This window comes from Nothobranchius furzeri, chromosome 4, assembly GCF_043380555.1.
Source record: "Nothobranchius furzeri strain GRZ-AD chromosome 4, NfurGRZ-RIMD1, whole genome shotgun sequence".
NCBI classification, from domain to species: Eukaryota; Metazoa; Chordata; class Actinopteri; order Cyprinodontiformes; family Nothobranchiidae; genus Nothobranchius; species Nothobranchius furzeri.
In genome coordinates this window covers 55,438,986-55,454,460 of record NC_091744.1, presented here as the reverse complement: position 1 = coordinate 55,454,460, position 15,475 = coordinate 55,438,986, and the positions used below count along the sequence as shown (strand labels likewise).

General features: G+C 41.7%; 1 protein-coding gene across 2 annotated transcripts in view; it reads left to right on the top strand.

Annotated features, from left to right (window-relative positions):
* Nucleotides 1-14,839, top strand: part of slc7a10b (solute carrier family 7 member 10b) — a 38,328-nt gene extending 23,489 nt beyond the window's left edge. Inside the window, exons 7-11 of one of the 2 annotated variants that reach the window (XM_054732835.2) lie at nt 5,937-6,040; nt 6,125-6,221; nt 12,633-12,782; nt 12,869-13,046; nt 13,126-14,839. In XM_054732835.2, coding sequence (XP_054588810.1) covers nt 5,937-6,040; nt 6,125-6,221; nt 12,633-12,782; nt 12,869-13,046; nt 13,126-13,256 — 660 coding nt within the window. In that variant the 3' untranslated portion in view covers nt 13,257-14,839. The remainder of the gene's footprint in view (nt 1-5,936; nt 6,041-6,124; nt 6,222-12,632; nt 12,783-12,868; nt 13,047-13,125) is intronic. The other variant, XM_070550280.1, reaches the window with a different exon arrangement.
* Nucleotides 14,840-15,475: the final 636 nt, after the last annotated feature.

Sequence of the window (15,475 nt, the reverse complement as noted above, 5' to 3'; positions counted from 1 at the left end):
CTGGAATTTTAGTCCCCACACGGGGTTTTGACTCTTTTTGAGTTTTCTTTGCCTTTTTATCTGTGTTGTTAACCTTAAGCTGTGCAATTTGGCTCCTGAGCTCAGCGATTTGTTTGCGTAAGTCATCACAGTTATCATCTATTTCCAGTTCACAAGTGTTTTTACTCTGAGAGCATGTTGTTTGCACATTTGAATACACTCTAGTTCGTTGTGCCCCTAAGTGTTGTTTCATGCGTGCTGCTTTAGTAGCCTGTTTGTCTTCTTCAGTGCGCAGTTTGAGGAGAAGTGCTGTAAAATGAGGCGGGTTGTCTTTCTTTTGTTCGAGTTGCAGGTTTGAAATCAGCGAGCTGTCCCAACAGCCTCTGCAAAACTGCTTGAGCAGCTGCTGGTCGGCGTCACTGGAGGAAATTCCATTCCTCTGAATAACTAGGTTTAACAAGGTGTATAACCTCTGAAAGTAATCGGAAGGTTTTTCACCACTGTCCTGGTTTGTGTTTAAGAAGCGAGCAAAGAGCTCGTCGCCGTCTTCGACAGCTGCGTAAGCTGAATCGAGATGTTCAAGGTACGTTTCCGGGTCGGATTTTGGACTAAGAGCTTTAACGATGCTCGCTGCTGGGGCTGACAGACTCTCCACGATTCTTCGTACAATTTGGGACTTGGTGAGTGAAGGATCATTTATGCATAACACTACACTACTACGCCAAGTATCATAGTCAGTTTCAAAAGAAGGGTGTGGAACTCGCCCTGAGAACGGTTTTAGTCTGTATTGTGAAGTAGGCGGAGGGATAACCTCACTGCTTTTAACAATGTGTTCCACAATAACTCGCTGAACCTCAGGTGTGTTTAAAAGATTTGGTGGAATGCAAGGGTTTTGTTTTCCAGTCTCTGTAGGTGGACAATTGTCCTTTGAGTTGTTCATATAGTTAACTTCTGGTGTTAAAGGCAGGGAATATGTAACTTGGTCACTATGGAGCATTGGCTCTGGTTCAGTGACTGGTTCAGATGCATGGGTATCCCTTCCTAAAGATTCCCCAATTTTTGCCAGTTCCTCCATTAGAAGGTCTTTAAATGATTGATTGCTACGCGCAGCTATGTCCCTGAGCTCTGACAGATAGGCATCAGTGGCAGATGTGCTAGTTTCTAGACTGTACGCGCTGGCTAGGTCTTGAATATGAAAGAAAACATCTGGGTTCCTAGTACAAGTTTTGTCATAGGGTAAACATTGTTTCTTTAATTCCTTAACAGTGGCTTCATGTTGAAACTCCACAATAATCTGATCACAGTTTGGTAACTTAATGCGCCTGTTAACTGGTCCGAATCCTTCCATAAACCCAAAGACTTCGTTATCAAGGTCTGTATCAGTTAACCCACTGATTAAAACAGCATTTGAAACTTTGACCTTTTCTGTTTTCACAACTTCCATTTTAAAACACTCAAAAGTACCAATAATGCCAAAATGGCAACCCACTGTGACCTCCAGGCACTCTTATGATGTCAGTCAATGGTTAGCTAAGGTAACAACTCTACAATTCTCCTGGCTGGCTCGCCAAGTTTTATGTAACCGGATTACAGGATACAATAAGATAATTAAAAGAAAAAATAAACAAATGGGCCAATAATTAGGTTCGGGGAGAATTGGAGGTTGTTTAAGAATGACTGGAGTCACGGGTATAGCATGAAACGGTTTATATACTAAATTTTAATAATAATGGGAAATATAACGCATAAAGATAACACACAAAAACAGATGAAAACAATCGACAATAGTAAAATGGTCGGTATGAGATTTGATCATATGAGTCACAAGTCAGCCGGCGTCAAGTCAAATCCCCACGCTTGGGGTGAAAGTCAGAGTCCGGTGGTGCGATTTTTTCCTACCACACCGTTGAGATTGTTCACAGAAGAGAGCAGTCTGCTCTTCAGTTACTTGAGATGTCCTGGTTCGTTCAGTGGTTAAGGCTCGCCATCTCCCTCGTCAGGAAGAAATCCAGTTCTCGTTCCAAGTGAGTGATCATAGGAGTCGGGATCAAACCCAAGGAAAAAAAAACCCAGCCTGTAAACAACAGGACTGTTAGCGAGTTGGCATCGACCCTTCTCGTCACATCACAGCATAAAGTCTTACAGACTTAAACAAATGCTTCACTCTATTGGCATAGCCAATCATGTTTGGGTTCACAGTTCAACTAACATAACATCAATTTGATTGTCTATTAAAATAATTCTCAGTAGCTCTGGAAATATAATTACATATGACAACAATTGTTCAGCTCAATAGGCTCAGTTAGATTCTATTACTCTACACTATTCAACAAGAAATACATTCATGACAACAAGGATACATTTAGTTGTGTTTCTATACAGCATTGTGACACCTTGTATATCTGTAACACAATAAATAAATAAATAAATAAATAAATAAATAAAATGTTCTATAACAAAATTCAACAAAATATAAATTCTGGTCCTTTGGTCCACCTTTGTAAAATAATTCCTCCCTAATCAGTTAGCTTTTATTTATTTTTATTTATCTATTTTTTTTATTATTAAATGTTTGGTTAAGGGACGCATTGCTAATTCTATGGCGTTAGCTATAACGCCCCTGAGGACCTTGTACATCTAGGCCGTACCACCATTAACTGGCGGTTTGAGCCGTTAACTCCTGGGAATCCCATATGCCCTACCGCCGTTAACTGGCGGTTTGAGCCGTTAACTCCTATATGCCCTACCACCGTTAACTGGTAGTTTGAGATGTTAACTCCTGGGATCTAACGTCTAGCAGCCCACTGCTGTCACCTCGGTTGCTGTAATTAGCTTTTTGAATTTAATAATTTACTGAATTTAATCTCATTCACTCACCAACGCGCTCCAACGGTTCCCTCCTACAGAGGATTGGTTCACTCTGTCGTCTCCACACAAATCTATAAGAATGGAATTAATTTGATAAGCTATTTAAGTTTCCTTTTTTTTTTAAGTTGCATCGTTAGCTTTTTCTCTTCTTTTTTCTTTACTCACCGCGTTGGTTCCAAGTTCCTAGCTCTTATTAGAAGGAGTCAAGTCCGCCTCTCCCTCTATCTATGCGGCACCCAAATCAGGGTTCTTCACGGCCTCGACCGTTGTTTTTTTTTCTCTCTCTCTCTCTCTCTCTAACCGCTCAGTCTTTGCTTTCTGTATCTGCGTGCTGCACAGCCGTTTGTCTCTCCTCTCGCTCAGCTGCGTCGCACGGTTTTATTTCGCGGAGGCGGGACTTATTTCTCTCAGCCAATGAAATTTCAGATTCCCACCTGGACCAATAGTATACAGCTTTCCTCTTCTGTTTCTGTTAGTGATGTTCAAGATTCTTGTTTTAACCGATGTTTAATATTAAACTCGTTATTTTAGTTATTCACCCTTCCAATAATTCATTATGAAATTATCTATTAGTTAATTAGATATCTATTAATTAGTATTGTTAATTTCCTTAATTTATATTTTATATTTTATCTAAATTGAGGATGGATCATATTAGTAAGCCAATTAGTTAATACCTCATTAAGGTTCTAGCTTCTGGGTTACATCAACAACGACAGCATTTCCCAGCTTGGCAGTTCTCAGCTTAAAAGTAAAAAGTGCAGGTGGCCGGTCCGTACTTCACTTAGCGATGAACGTCAGAGGATCTTGAGAGCTGGCTGAATACTGAACTCAAAATGGCGTTGTTCTGACTTATTAATCTTGATGTTTACGATTCTGGACGAATCACAGCTGACAGATTAAATAAACACCACAGAGACTCTGCTACGCTTCAGAGTGAAGGTTCTGATTGGATTTGCGACCGGAATGTGTCATGATTATTTATATTGTGTATCAGCTGACTAGTGGCTAGAATACGTCATTTCCTTATTAAACATAACATTGTGATTTCACAGATCGGTCACATGGTTATTATTGACTAAAAGTTGTTTTGATTAGCTTTATTAAAGTAGAGTTCTTTGATTAATTAAAAGAAAAGAGTTCATTCTTCGTTCTTCTGTCTTCACTGCTGGAATGTAAACATTAGAAGTGAATGCATGACCTTGAGGCTGTTTCATGCACACTGACACTGTGTCAAACAGAACAGCTGTTTGAGGGGAGAAATGGTTCCTTCATCACGTTACACAGCATTTCGATCACGACCGCAGATCAAGGAAGCGCTATTTCACAAGCAGAAGTTCAGGTACCTGTGGGTGAGGTGGAGAAATGAAAGGAAGTGCTTTTGCAAAAACAAATAAGAGAAAATCCACGGAGTGGCACAGCGCTGCTGAAGCCGTCAGTGTTGTAAATTCTTCAGAGAGATCTGTGGTGGATATAAAAACAATAGTCCAATTGGGATTCAATCCCCAGACTCCCGGGTAAAAGTCACGCGTGCTAACCAGTCACCCAAACAGAGATCTCCCTTGTCCAAGTAGCCAGGGCGCATGACCAATCAAGTCACAGTGACAGGACACACACTGTCACAGACGCATGACATTCTGTCTCAATCTGTCACCCTGCTGATATTCTGCATTCCGTATTCTGCGTTTCAGGCTGTGTGTGTGTGTGTGTGTGTGTGTGTGTGTGTGTGTGTGTGTGTGTGTGTGTGTGTGTGTGCATGTGTGTGCATGTGGGGCGTCTTGTTCTGTGTGACAACGAAGCAGTACAAGTGATAATGCTGCTGGAATTCATAATTTTATCCTTCTCAGCAGCAGCACTGCAGGTGCTCTCCATGTCCATCATGTGCGTAAGCCCGGTCCTTAGTCAACTTAAAGTTGTGCACATTTTTCCGCTAAGTCTTCTTTCATAAATCCCAAAGTTTGCGTGGAAAGTTGCTTACGCAGTTTTCCGACCCCGTTTTGTGCATAAGCAAGCTTGATAAACAACACATTCTCACTCCCACCGCGTCAAAAACAAACGCTTGGTCAGCCACCCACCGCGTCAGAACCCTGACGCCAAAAGTGCCCTTTTTCCCTCACTTATGTGCGAAAAGAGGTTTTTCCTTTTTCTGACTGCAGATCCTAATGCAGCGTAAAACTGACGCGATGGGATGTCCGCAGCCAGGGCACCAAACAAGCTCATTGTTCCTCACCTTAACCTTATCCTCTTGTTATTTAACCTTCCCCTCACCCCTATCCTAACCTTAACCATCTTGCTAGCGAACACATTATTGATGTGTCGGCCGCTCTAAAAGCCGGCTCTATGAAGTGAACGGCGGGAGCCGCCTCGTCAATGGTCGGGTTTGGACCGAGGCAACACGAGGGGGAGGTTTCAACTACCAAGGTGGAGGTTAAAAGCAGAGGGTATTTGTAACCTCCCCCTCGCCAGATGGTATGTTCTAGCGTTCCCCTTGGGCGGCAAATACGAACATTCACAGTCAGACTCTGTCTGTCAGAGTCAGAATGCATGGGAAACAAACGCTTGATCACAGTGAGAGTAACGTTTTAGGTAGCAAGAGGGTTAAGGTTAGGATGAGGGTGAGGGGAAGGTTATAAATAGTGAAACGTTAAGGTTTAGGTGCTGTTAAATGAGCTGGTTTGGTGCCGCATCAGCGGACATCCCATCGCGTCAGTTTTATGCTGCATTGGGATCTGCAGGCAGAAAAGGGGAAAAAAACCTTTTCGCACATAAGTGATGAAAAAGGGCACTTTTGGCGTCAGGGGTCTGACGCGGAGGGTGGCTGACCAAGCGTTTGATTTTGATGCGCTGGGAGTGAGGCCCCAGGGGAGGGACTAGAGGACATAAGTTATAAAATGTTTAAATTATATCATAAAACAGGGTCAGATAGTCCAAGTTAATTATTTTTAAAATTAAAGTTATCCAGCTATGAGTACATTTAAGTTCTCTGCTTTAGATGTCTCCACTCTTAGTAAAACTCTTAGAGGGGACATCACTGGTCCTGATTCAGCTATCTCTAGGTCTCTGATTCTTCTCGTCATTTTGTTTCTCAGACGTTTGGTGAGAAGCTGCTGGGAGCTTTTTCAATCATTATGCCGATCTCGGTGGCCCTTTCCACCTTTGGAGGAATAAACGGTTACCTGTTCACCTCATCCAGGTGAAACAGACACTTGGTGTGTATGACATGACTTCTGATGATGGCTTAGCTCAGCTTCTGATGCTCTGTGTGCTGTTTCTGCAGGTTGTGTTTCTCTGGAGCCAGAGAGGGCCACCTGCCCAGCCTGCTGGCCATGATTCACTTTAAAAACTGCACTCCCATCCCAGCCCTGCTGGTCTGTGTATGTATGGTACCACTTTGGTGTCAGTCTCTGTGCATTTGTCTGTTCGTGTTTCTATATAGTCTTCTTATTTCCTAAGATACTTAAGGATTTTTCTTTGTGAAGCAGTCAGATGACTGGACATGCCACCACCTACACCTCTTTAAAACCCAATTCAGCTTAGAGGTGTCCCCTTAATTATCAAGTAAAAATAGCATGTTGGGTTACAGATTTCCCCCCTTATCCCGTCTATTTTCTATACCAGCAGAGCAGATCTATCTGTCATCTTTAAAGTGGCTTGGCCAAACAGTTCTCTTGATTTTCTGAGGAAAGTTTTCTTTAGACTTTGGTTGAATTTACTGTTACAGTTCTGGGGCCCATGTAGGGGGTAACATTTGGAAAAAGGTGGCTCATGTAAATAGCCCATAATCCCTAAAAATAACTAGAGCTTTTACAAAGTTCTGAAGTGTAATCATAATTTAAGTGGCTAAACTGAAATAAAATCTAAATCTGTCAAAGCATAAAGTCAGTGGTACACTTTTAGCAATTGCTAGCTGTAAATAATAAAAAGGATTGAGTGTTCAAATGAATGCACTTTAGCCCTTTTTACATTTAGGTGTGAACCAATACAGTGAGTATTGGAGAATGAGAGAATCCAGAACGGCCGGTGTACTCTCGGGCCGGTGGGTGTTCTCTGAGCCATAAGGTCCAGGATGAAGTTCAGCTTTGCAAAAATCCTCTCTTCACCCATATCCTCAGCAGAGTCCAGGGAACCCAAGACCAAGCTAGATTTTTCTGCTTATTCAGTCTCTTCTTGTCTCAGTCAGAGCTGTTTGCATCCCAGCAGACCACAGCAAAAGCAACAGTGGTAAAAATTCCAGATGGGCATTACCTCCAAAGGACCTCAGCCTCCTCAGGAAGAGGAGGCTGCTTTGGCCCTTCGTATGCCAAGCAACTGTTCGGTGGGACCAGTTCAGTTTATTGTTGGAAGTGAACACCCAGGTTCTTAAATGTACCCATAACCTTTATTTCTGAGTCCTGGATGTTCACTAGTGTGTGAACAGGTGTGTTCCCTGGACGTCAGTCACCATTTCTCTTACTCTTGTGTTTAAGTGCAGGTGAGGATGGATGAGTGAATGGAGATGCAACACTGCTGCTTAATGTTAAATGTTTATTTACAAAAAGTCTTTTAGTGCGAACCACTTCAAGGCAGACTGCTTTTGCCTTGTTTGGTCGGTGCAGCTCGGTTTAGTGGTCGGGATGCATGAGAACCTTGAGACAGCAGGATAAGCCAGCAAACTTCTTCAGACTGAGGGGGCTTTACCTACACTCCATGTCAACTCAGCTGATGAGGGAGATGTAAGTGCTTTAAAACCAGTGTTTTAAGTGGGCCAGTATGCACCAGTACATAGTACTTGCACTTGTAAATTTTACCCCTCAGAGTAATTAGACTATTTCTAGCATGCGGTGCATACCGGTACTTTGTCTGGACATTTATCAGTCGATCGTGCAAACAGCTCCTGCAACTCATGCTGACAGAAGGGAACACTCAGTATGTTTTTTCATGTTCAGTCATCTGCGAACATTGTAACCCCTTTAGATATGGAAGAAATACAGTCTTGTGAGAACATGACTTTTTTGGACATTGAATTTATGATGCTGAATATTTATTCGGTGAAATTATGTATTTTAAAAAAAAAATTTATTTAAAGTGACGGTGTGTAGTTTCTCTGATGCTAGGGGGCAGCAAATACCTAAATCATTGCAAGCAACCATTCATTTTGTGTTCAAATAGACCTTACCAACAGACGGCCATTAGGGTCAAAATCCCTGTGAGTGCAACCTCCATCAAAATAACAAGAACATCAGACTCCCTTTCATCACTGGCAATGAGTGAAGAGGTAAATGTGTAAAGCAACAATGCTTATTAATGGTGAAAGATTTGTAACCATTTGTTACAAATCAGCTATTGCATTTTGTCCTCACAGACTTCCATAGAGCTCCGGATGTCACGTGACTCTCAGAGAGTAGACGCCATGTTGGCAGGCAACAAAGGTAAACAAAAAGAACGGGATCGGCTTGGATTTTACTCCGTTGAAGTTTACTTCACACTTTAAAACCAAAGAAATTGTTTTATATAGTCAGAAATTAAATAGACTAAACATCTCCGACCCTTACCGTGCCCCTGGGATACTTTTTAAAAACGCCAGAAGCTGTCGGAGCGGACCTGGCCAGGGAACGCCTTGGGATTCCCCCGGAGGAGCTGGCCCAAGTGGCTGGAGAGAGGGAAGTCTGGGCCTCTCGGCTTAGGCTGCTGCCCCCGCGACCTGACTCCGGATAAGCGAATGAAGATGGATGGATGGATGGATGGATGGATGGACAAATACATGTAAGAAGTTAAAATAGAGTGCTGTGCTGTTTGAATGTATAAACTGAACGTCAAGAGAAATCACTAGTCTGATTTTTTTCCGTGAATAAAATAAAAATGTCGGGCAGGAGCGTCTCAGGATCTGTCTGAGATCTGTCTCGGTGAGACAGATAATAGCAATCCAAAGTGCTTGTTATGTGTGATCTGACAATTGATCAACCATTGCTTAAAAATTAAATACAGCTTAGCCGGTTAATTGCTGTGATCATAAAACACGTAAACGGCAGCACGCAGAAATCACGAGGCAACGTTTTACGTGACGTTTACTTGTTGCTATGAGTAATAAGACAGAAAAAGCCACATCAAAATAAGTTTAGGAAGCCCACTAAGAATCGTAATAAAAGCATTTACAATAAACACCATACACAGTTGAGGAAACGTTGGTTTAAGTACCTGATATGAAGTGGTCGCTGCATAAGCGAAAACCTTTACTCTCGGTATCCCACTGTTTCATTTTAGCCTGGAGGCTAGCGCGTTTCATTGCAATGATCCAACGTTGGCGGTGTTCCGGATCTTGGGGAATCCTGTAGACCAGGGGTGGGCAATTATTTTTTCCATGGGGCCACATGAGAAATAGAAAATATTGTGGAGGGCCAGGCCAAAAGGCTGAAGTCAATTATGCATAATATTAATGGTATTTTTTTATAAAAAGCAGTAAATACCATCGTTTTTTCAAGCTGGTAAGAGTAGACTATATGTTATAAATGAGCAACAAGGAAAAAGTGAGGTTGGCTTACAAAAATGTGATTTATTCAAATTTCCCAAGGCAATGGTAAACAAAGTGCGCATTTGGTTTTTGTTAAACATTTGTGACTTATATTAGTTAACAGTTTCAGTCACATTCACTCCAAAACACATTCTGAGTTTCAAATATTGTTGGAAAGAGGTTCTTAGCATTCTACAGACACACAGTATTGTCTGTAAAATAAAATCACTGAACTGTGATCTTGAGAAAGCGGTTTAAAAAAAAGTGTCCCAGTTCACTGCTAGTTGCCCACATTTGTGGTCCAAACACCTTATTTTGTGTTTTTAAGCAATTTTTTTCTTATTCAGTGAGAGAAATCTAGTCTCTGCTGGGCTTTAACGAGTGCATCAAAGTCAGGTTGAATGTCTGAGGTGGAGATGCGAAGCACAGCTGACAAATGATCATCAGTGAGAGGATCTTTACCTGGATTTTGTAAACTTCATCATTGAAAATGTTTGTTCACAAATGTAGGTAGAGCCGAAGAGAACCAACATCTTCTGAGTATGTCTCCTCAGGTTTGGAAAGTCCTCCTTAAGAGAAGAGTAGAAATCCAGCAGAGATCCTGAATCTCTGCTTTCAAGTCCCAAACCCTCTTCAGCACTTTCCCCAGGCTGAGCCATCTGACAGCTGTGTGGAGTCCTCCAGAAGAGCCACAAACTGTCTGTGATTCATTGCCCGTGCCCTGATGAAGTTTATTATTTTAGTAACAACATCAGTAACATGGTTGATTTTTAGCACTGACTTGCACAACACATGTTGGTGTATAATTCAATGCAAAAACACCAATTTTTGATCTGCATCGATTTCTGTCACTTTATCTTGCATTCGTTTCAAAAGTCCGACATTTTTCCCTGTAAGATTTGGACAACCGTCTGTTGTGACACCTGACAGTCTCTCCCATTTCAATCCCAGAGTGTCCATGCACGCATTTACCTCTGTAAAAAGATCACTCCCTGTCGTTGTCCCTTTCATCGACCGCATTGCTGCCCGCTCCTCTGTGAGCTCCGTTATCCCCCGGACAAATACGAGCAGCTGGGCTGTGTCCCGGACATCACAGCTCTCGTCTAATGAGAAAAAGTCAAAACTTGCCACTTCACGTTGCAGCTGAAGCTCCAGGTTCCCCACAATGTCCTCGATCCTCCTGGTCACGTTCGCCTGGACAGCGGGATTTGCTCAAATGCACCTTTTTTTCAGGGAATATTAGTGCGGCAGAGTCCACCATGCACTCTTTGACAAACTCTCCCTCCGAAAACGGCTTGCTGTTTTTAGCTGTTTTGTGGGATATCACAAAGCTGGTCCTGGTTGCTGCATCCCTGGATGTGTGAAGCTTAGTAAAACAGCCTTGCTGCTTTTGCAACTTTGCTAGCAAAGCTTCGGATGTCCGTGCCCTCTCAGCATCAGACAAGTTCTTGTATTTTTCCGAGTGTTTCTTGTCGTAATGCCGACTCAAATTGTAGTCCTTAAACACGGCAATCTCCTCCCCGCAAACCAAACACACTGCTTTACCTCCGACTTCAGTAAAAAAAACACTTAGCAGTCCAATTTTTGTTGAAAATCCTGCATTCGGCATCTTTCTTTTTTTTTTTTTTTTTGCATGAGCGGACATTTCTCGGGCTACAATCACCATGTCAACCGCGGGCACTTGTTGCTATACGTATTGCGTCATTGTGCACGTAAAAAACAACTTCAAAATAAAAGCAATGCAGCCTTAGCCCATGCATGAGGTAAAATGAGAAAATACATTTATTTTGTAATTTCCAATTAACCTTACGCGGGCCGGTCAAAGTCAACCAAAGGGCCGTATGTGGCCCGCGGGCCGTAAAATGCCCAGGTCTGCTGTAGACGGCTCATTCCTTATGTCGTCCGCATCTGTTCTGCATCCTGGGGCACAACAGGAATCTACCATATTTCCCGTTTGATTGAGTTTTCTGACAGTAACAAACAGCCCAGCTGCAGGCTTCTGCCTGCCAAGATGGCGCCGTTTCGATTTGCATGCCGGGAGAAGTGGCGTCAACTCCCGGAGCTCTATAGAAAAACATGGCATCCAATATGGCGTTGCCCAGAGACTAAAGCTTAATTTATACTTCTCCATCAGCTCCAGGAGAGGGAGACACGCACGGATGGAAACAATTTTTCCTCATACTTCTCCGTCTCCTGGGGAGTGTTGCAAAGCAATTCCCCACCAGGACAACAGAGGGCGTAACGCTGTATTCTGTCATGTATCCGGTCCAAGATAGTGGGTTTATATTGTGTGTTCTTTTTGTATTTAAGTGACTTTTTAGCGTGGACAAATTTGTCCCGAATAAAACAAACGGGTAAAACGCTTGCTGCGTATCTTTTCACTCCCCCAGTCATTGGGAATAAAACGTTCATATATTTAGAGTTTTTCCACGAGGTATCCTTCAAGCTTCTCCGTGTCTGCCACTAGATATCCTCGGCTCTCTTTATGTTTTTGAAGGTGCAATGGCAGCGCTGTATACGACAGTGGCGTCCTGACCAAAGGACGGATGTTTAGAAAAGAGAGCTCGACTCCTCAGTCACCCGATGGCGCCACTGCTCGGCAGCCTCGCCTCTGTCAGTGCACCCCAGGGCAGCTGTGGCCACATTGTAGCTCATCACCACCAGTGTGTGAATGTGGGTGTGAAAGGGTGAATGACTGATTGTGTTGGAAAGCGCCTTGGGGGGTTCCAGGACTCTAGAAGGCACTATGTCAAACACAGGCCATTTACCATTTACCATCCTCTGTCCTGGCGAGGGCTCTCCAGCAGGCTCACAAGGACGGATAATGGTGCTGCGTGCGTCCGTCCCGACACAGATGGAGAAGTATAGATTGGGCTTTAGACCCACTCCATGTATTTTAGAACAGATTTCTATGGTTATGTGACGAAACTTTTGATGGATATTTTGTCACTTTAAAATATACCTGCAACAGTTTCATCAATAAAATTTCAGCTGCAGAATTTCTACGTAAAAATTTCGGCAACAAAACTTCAAAGACAGAAAATCAACAGCAAAAATTCAACAACAAATGAGGTCATGTTGATGCTCACTGGTGTCATGTGATCAGAGAAGTGTAATTTGATTGGCTAAAAGCCACTCAGCTTGATTGAGTGACGATTACTTTGGCTTGAGTCATCAGGATGCCACCTCATTTGTTGCTACATTTTTGCAGCTTTGGAGTTTTTTGTTGATGACATTTTTACGTTTATATTCTTTTGTTGAATATTTGAATGTATTTGGTTGTCTCTGTGTTTTACAGTGTACTGCCACCCTTTTTATATTGTGCATTGGAGAAACACACAACCTGATCAACTATGTCTCCTTCATCAACTATCTGTCTTATGGTGTCACCATTACTGGACTGCTCTACTATCGCAGGAGAAAACCCAACATTTACCGGCCAATCAAGGTCAAACAACAGATGGAAAATATCTATGTCCAAAAAGATCTTTCAGGTTATCTGTGATTTATTGCTTTTGTCTTCCTCTATCTCAGGTGAACCTCCTGGTTCCTGTCTCTTACCTGCTGTTCTGGGCCTTGCTCTTGGGATTCAGTCTTTACTCGGAGCCGGTAGTTTGTGGTGTTGGTCTAGTGATCATGCTCACTGGTGTACCCGTCTACTTTCTAGGTGTTTATTGGAAAGAAAAACCAAAGTGTATTTATGATTTCATAGGTGAGCTTCAAGAAACGATGAACTATTTTGGATATTACTCTGATGTGACTAATGTGAGACCTCTGCCTTTTATTTCCAGCATGTGCTACATCTGTGGGCCAGAAGCTGTGTTATGTTGTCTTCCCCCAGATTGACCCAACTGAGATTGATCATCCTTCAGAATGGACTGACCAGTCATCAGGCAGGAGCAGTTTCTTTGCCAACTTGTAAAACTCTTTTCTGTATGTGTGAAAATATGTGTTCTGATCTTTTGTTCCATTGTTACTTTGTCATTATGCAAGTTCAGGCTTTCTGTCCTGCCAGAGAAGCCTCCTGTGTGATGTTTAAACCATGGAAAGAGTCATTTTGCCTTACAGTCAAGTAGAAGTACCTAATAGAAGTACACTCTATGAAAAGGATTTTTATTCCCCTTTGGGGCGTGTCTGTTCCTCCTTTGTAAAATTACTGAACTGTGACTGACAGTAATTACTCCTTTTACCGCAGCATTTTTGTGTCCTTAATAACAAATAGTTTACATATGGAGCTAATGTGTTTTGGAAAATTAACAAATGTTTGAGGCAGCCTTTCTACTGGGTTTTTCATCATCTGCCCCACTGTTGGATCTTTTTAGCAACTCTTTATGTCGACCTGGTAAATGTCAAATGGGGTTCCTCATGTAGAGAATAATCTTGGATCAAACCACCAACCATCCAGTCAGCAGACAATATACCTACCCACTGATCCACAGTCACCTCTTTAGTCTGTTTCTATGTTATTGATAGCTTGACAGCGGGTCTAGCCCTGCAGCATATATAACTGTACTGATCCTGGTTTAACCGACTTTAGTACGCAACGTGACTTTAACTGCCCAGAGATAGTGTAGAAGCCTTTTCCTACAAAGTGCTTGTTTAAAAACTTTCTTTCCCATCTCCTGAGACATCCCACTTGTGTTTGTGACCAAGTCCTCGCATAAACAGCTCTGCTTCTTGCCTTTCCCATAAAGTAGTAGAGCTCCCGTGAAAGCTCACACACATAAACTCATTATGAAAAGCACAAAAATCCAGAAAGAAACACAAAAAAAGTCAAATTAAATGAGTTTCATTTTTTTCCAGAAATACCAACAGTCTCAGGGAGAGTTTCAACTGAGTTGAAGAGGCTATGAAACAGATGTTTTTGTATCAGATGTTCTACATGTTGTCATATTTTGATTTTGGCTTTTTCAGGACTGACAATATGTGTTGAGTAAATTTAAGTGCTAGCCTATTTCCTTACTGGAGCAGACTTCTGCATGTCTTTTCCACAAGTTTTAGTAAAAATGCCAGCTGTTGGGTCACTGCACAATTTTCAGCTACATGCAGCAGAAATAGCTGCAGTGTTATTGTCATTAATGAATATATAAATGAGTCATTCACCAGTGCATCACATCTGGCATACATGTCATTAAAACAGAGACGTGTTTTTTACTGACAGTTTATAAATGTGTCATCCAGAACTAGTAAATAATCCTGTAGTTAAAGATAGATTAGGTGTCAGTCAAAACATGATGATGATAACCGGTACAGTATGTTAAGGTAGTCATGATTGCTCATGTAAAAAAGATGAGAAATAACTAACTTATTAAAGAAAGAATACTTTATACTGTTTGGAAGGCATGACAGAAATTATACAAAAGGATGAATATAAAAGTTGCTATTAAAAATGTTAAAAATATGTGTCTTATTAACAAATTTGCAAGATCTCCATTTAGTTTGCATTCATTTGAAAAGCACCTTAGCTGTCCTTTCCTTGCTGCCTTCATTCATTGCTGTAAATAAAACAAATAGTATAAAAATGCTGTACTGACATGATTGATGTAAAATATTTATACCTACCTGCTCAGATGGGTTTGATAGTTGCATCCTAGATATAGTTATTATTATTGTTATTAAGGGACCTGCTGCTGCAGCAAGCAGGGCCCTTGTTGTTATGCACCTGGAGGGGGTTTGACATTAATCGCCTTTATTCTTCTTCATCAATGCAGCTCGAACGGCTTCGTGCACCCCCACAAATTATATATCAAATCAAGTAGCTCAACCGTGGGAGGTGTGCTATTACTTTTCTAAGCGATCTGATTTACCACGACAAAATAATTAGCAAAAAACTTCTAAACTGTAATCCTTTTAGGGCAGATTGAACTATCCTTTCAAATTTTGAGTGTGTGGCATTTTTTACATTTGCATAAAAACTGTCTTGTGCCAGGTGACAGGTCCCTTTTTTAAATTAATTCAGGTATTTTCTAGTTATTATTAGTTCTAGTAGTATTGTTGTAGTAATAATAGTAGTAGTTGTAGTTGTTGTAGTTGTTCAATCAATCAATCTTTCCATCAGTCAACTTTATTTGTAAAGTGCCTTTGCATTGCTCAAGGACCAAACCAACAACAAAAAGTGACACAACATGACATAAAAAAGTA